We start from the raw sequence: 5000 nt of genomic DNA on the forward strand, positions 1-5000 counted from the left end.
TCTGTTTTTCATTTTTATTTTAAAATTGACACAGCTATGCATTAGGTTTAGAATTACTCTATCCACTTTATCTAGAAACTAGTAAGTGTCTCAACTTCGTAATAAATTACCTGAAAACATGTTAAAAATAAATATTGTGTTAATAAATCACATACATTGTAAGAATACAGATATGCCTGTGTAGTGAAGAGGATGTTGTGAAAGGCCATTCAGTAAATGTATTAATTAATTAACTGATTATCTATTTATCCTAATTTCAAAATCAGTGGAAATGAACCCAACATAAAAAAATGAGAATTTTTGACAATTTATTCTTGCTGATGAACATACCTGGTTGGTGAAGTGAAATTATTCTTTTAAATAAAAATGTTAGAAAACAAAAGAACACATTCTAAATATACCGAGTCTTATTTCTAAGGCTCCATCTTCCATTTTTGCACCTGCAAAAAAATTAGGGGGATGCAGTTTAAAACTAAGGGCCACAAGCTTTGTGGCCTCAGGTGAAAGGAGATGACATGTCTTTGAATCCATTTCTGGTGAAACTTAAGCTTATTGCAAATAATTCTCTCCAATATTTAAATTAATTAATTTTAGGTTCACATAAAACTACTTTATCTAAAACTAAAATGTCATACTTACTTCTTTTCCCCACACCTCTTGCACTGGTAGTAAAACCTCTCCGTCAAACCTCACTCATATGCAAATCCGATCATCAGCATAAAAAAAAAATCGTGATTTCTATTCTTTTTTTAAAAACTAAAGATACAGTAATAACAAAGAGCTGTGGTGAGGATGAGATGCAATGTCCTTTGCTTTTTCATTGTTTGTTCACTAAGAGGCAAATCCTGCCTACAGCAAAAGAATCAAGGAACTATGTTGTACAGTGAGGAGTTCGGAAGAAGAAAGGAGGGAGGGAGTTATCTTTTCCTAGGGCATGGATGGTGGTATCTATGGCCATGATTCTGCACAATAGTCCCTGCAGCTCTTGTACCTCTGGTCTACATTTTTGCAGAGCCAAGGTCCTGGCCTCCATTTCTTCCTTGTCCTGCTCCCCAACCTTCGCTACACTGTTGTGAAAAAGAGAAAACCCAAATCATGCAGCCTATGTGCTATAAACAGGGCCTTCCACAATTTGGAGGGAGGAGGCATAATTTGCCCTAAGAGTTGAAATCAACTCTCCTGTCTCCTGCCTTGTGCAGTGATGGCCCATATGTATCTTAAGAGACAATAATCTCCTGTCCCTAGGCTGTGCCCAGCTTACTGGCTGCCTCTTGGCTACTATGTGCTCTTTCCCCCATACAGGAGATTTGGTTTCAGATATGCATAATTGCTGGTCCAATGGTCACATCTTGGACCCTCCTCCAAGAGGCTGCCAGGGGGCGTCGCTCTGCAGTGCATACAAGGTGTGCAGTTGACCTTTGCCATTGCCTCACACTTCCCAGCTGATCCTTGTTTGTGGAGCTGCATCAGTTTTATTGTGTTCTGAGACTTCTTTTGGGGGTTATCAGTGCAAATCAGTGAGGTTCTACTATTGCTTGCTGTCCCTTAGTATTTGTGATGCCAGATTGTTTTAAAAAAAAAATTAAAGAAGAGCAGATAAAGAGCATCATGGGGGCTGCACTAATTCAGGACATCCTGAAGGAGTCACTACAGCAGCTGGGGATCAGTGGAGTCTAAGGATGTACTGGCCACTTACTTATACCAGCAGCAGGGTGTGGAGGTACTGTAGAAATCACTATGTTGGCTCTGTATCACTCAAGGATCCCTTTCACAGGAGAAATCCGTTAGTAGACAGGTAGTCTGGTTTAGGGGCTGCTTTGTGCTGGCAGAGATGTGCAAAGTAACCTGAACACACAGGAGAATTGGGCCCCTAGCATTTATCAGCTGGGAACACTATGGATCAAAATAAAAATTTCACAGAACTGATAGTTATCTTACATCGTTTTATACTAGGCATGTTCAACTTAGAGCTTTTCGCAAATGTTCCATTGACATTAATGAGAGTCCCATCCACAGAAGAAGCAAATTTGATTTATAAAGAAATTATGCTCACCTTAATCCTGTATTTTATTAGTATTTTCTTTCTTTACTAGGCACCTTAACAATGAACATGCATTGGATGACAGAAGCACCGCTCAGTGTCGGGTGCAAATGCAAGTGGTTCAGCAGTTAGAAATACAGGTTTGTTACATGGTCATATTATCTATTTATTTTTCATTTTCTTTAAAGCACCTGTCTCGATGGCTCTAGGATAAAAGGCCTGTGTCTCTTGACTCAGATTTATTGATGTTCATAAAAAGGTCTTTGAATGTTTCTGAAACTTTGTTAAAAACTTTCATGTTTTGAAACGCTCGGCAATTTTCTGAAGTCAGCTGTGTAGTGGATTGACCCGAATTTCAGCTCTGACAATGACTTCTTCGGTGGCTTTGGGCGAGTCACCTAGCCTGTTTCGTGTCTCAGTTTTCCCATCTCTAAATTGGGGCAACAACATACTTGTGAGGTAGTTAATATTGGGGGAATTACTTAGTTAATATGTGTATGTCACTTTGAATCTGTAAAGCACTGTGTAAGTGCTAAGTATTGTAATAAATGTCTGGCAACATAGGGTTTATGAATTGCTTTCTGTTTTACACCAGCCACCAGAATAGCTGCACTATGGCTAAGGCACTTAGTGTACAATGCACAGTCTCTTAGCACTTAAGCTAATGTAGAATCTTCATCAACAATAGTAGAGAGCCTGTGATACTCAGTTGAGCTATTCTGACTCAGTCCAGGAGGAAGCATTGTCATGCATATGTATGGATCCCATCTTCTAGTCCTGGCACAGACAAACATCCCTTTGGAGTCATCACAACTGCAGAACTATTGCTTAAAGATGTTGGGCCAAATCTTCAGCTATCGGCAAGGAGTGCTCTCTGGGGTCCCCCAATCCTACAGCCACTTTGTGCTGGTCCTATCTTCTGGCACAGAGGTAGTGTGAACTGAAAGACTTGAGAAACCGCTACGGCAGAGATCACCAGCATTCAGGGACGGTCGCAGCCATATTACCTTTCCCTCAGCCATGCCACCACCATGGGCTGCAAGGGGTAATCATCCGGGGCTGTATCCACTATGGTTAGAGTCATTTGTACTATGCAGTGCTGCAGAGCAACAGGATCACAGCCTAGGATTGGTCCTCTCTCTTTTGTGTTTGTTTATGTATGAAGAAGTGATGCACTTGCAGAGGAAAGATATAGAGCTATTTACATTTCTTGACTTTTGGTAAATGATATGTTATTGATGTAACATGGACACATTTTGTGTATGAATTTTTGTTTCTTCTTTACAAAACTAATGCTATTTGGTTCTTTTGTATTTTAATATCAGAAACCAAAAATAATTATGAGAAAATATAATCATCTCACTTTTTTCCCTTCATGTGTGTGAACTACAAACCAAACAAAGCTCTAGTTGTTTTTAGATGCTCGGAGCTTACAGGCTTAATGTTGGCTCATCTGGCCTTTTTTTCTTAGTTTTACATCATGGCAAATGGCATGTTTCTAAAGTGTCGTGTATATAATGTAAAGCCTAGAAAAAAATCTTTTTGCTCTCCTGCCTCAAGTGTGTTTTTAATTAAAGATGCACTATCCAAATTATATCTAGTACTTTCTTCTATGTAGGAGTAATAGCAAAATGTCAACAGTAGCACAGGTAGTACGGAACCTATTTTTTTGTTGCTCTGTATAATGAGCTAGTCCAGTTGTCTACTTTAACACATTCCTAATTTTGTGTTGTAGCTCTAGCATTTGAACTAATTTTAACACAAAATTAATGCAAGAAAGCTTTACAAGCCTCTAAGAAAACAGCAATGTTAACCACTAACTGATTTCTTATTTCCACAAGCGTGGTAATAATTTTGTTGGTATCCAAATTAATGTCATTAGAACACAACTTGTAAGTAGTAGTTCTTTTTACCTAACTTTACTGTGTAAAACAATAGATATTTTTCTTTGTATCTATTTACCTTTTATCAGCATTTTCAACATTTTAAAACACTTTTCTATGTTTTTTTTTAATGTGGCAAGATCTCTAGAATCTGAAAAGACAATTATTTTGTATGGTGAATGATGTGAAAATCAATCATGAATCCAAATAAAACACAGGTTTTGTAAAGAACATGAAATGTTTTCTGAAGCAGATGTAAGGGTTTCTTAAGGACCGTTTACAATTTATAGAGGGTCTGCTGCAACGTAACCGTCCAACTGAAGATTCTGCTTGCAGTGTGACCAATTATGCCATTTTTTGCTTTGTCTGACTGATAGAAAAGTAAGGTCCATCACTTGTAATGAGACCCAGTGCAGTGTAGATGCCGACTCAGTGGCAGAGTTCAGCGTTTCACACTGCCTGGTCTCTGTCACTCTATTGAATTAGATTGATGATAGCAGATTGCAGGGGGCACTAACTGGACCTCAGTTGGAAAGGATGAAGTGTGTAGACAATCCTGGCAGGCACTGTGCTTTGAGGACCCTTCACCCCTTCACAGCTATTGGCACTAGTCCATTGCTAACAGTGTCCACAGGACTTTAAAGAGACACTATGGGCCTTCTAATTTATAGTCTTAGTAACTTGTTACTGTCGATGCAACTGTGACCTCAATTCTCTTATTGACAAAAAGATGAAGTGTTATTTGTTTTCTCTGACCTTTTAACATAAGAAAGGCTATAAAAGTTTTTTTTTTCTCCTAGCCAAAGTTGCGTTTCCTCTTGGATAACTTTCTACTGACATAGGCTTTTATATGCAGGAATCATTACAGTGAGACAAGCTCAATGATAAGATGTATCACTGCAATAAAATAGCTGTATCAGTCATTTCTAAAATGCTTCTGATCTCACTCTTTCTTAACAGCTTTCTAAAGAACGTGAACGTCTTCAAGCAATGATGACCCACTTGCACATGCGACCCTCGGAGCCCAAGCCATCTCCAAAACCTGTAAGTGCATATTGCTTTATAAACAGTAAATA

At 38.6% G+C, this 5000-nt stretch overlaps 1 protein-coding gene across 8 annotated transcripts in view; it reads left to right on the plus strand.

Moving 5' to 3' along the window:
- FOXP2 (forkhead box P2) overlaps window positions 1-5000 on the plus strand; it is a 555287-nt gene that overhangs the window by 508030 nt on the left and 42257 nt on the right. For all 8 annotated transcript variants that reach the window (XM_073328129.1, XM_073328128.1, XM_073328131.1 and 5 more), the window contains 2 exons: window positions 2094-2181; window positions 4885-4968. In XM_073328129.1, the coding sequence (XP_073184230.1) occupies window positions 2094-2181; window positions 4885-4968 (172 nt within the window). The remainder of the gene's footprint in view (window positions 1-2093; window positions 2182-4884; window positions 4969-5000) is intronic.

The sequence above is a fragment of the Lepidochelys kempii genome, chromosome 1, assembly GCF_965140265.1.
Source record: "Lepidochelys kempii isolate rLepKem1 chromosome 1, rLepKem1.hap2, whole genome shotgun sequence".
In the NCBI taxonomy this organism is placed as follows: domain Eukaryota; kingdom Metazoa; phylum Chordata; order Testudines; family Cheloniidae; genus Lepidochelys; species Lepidochelys kempii.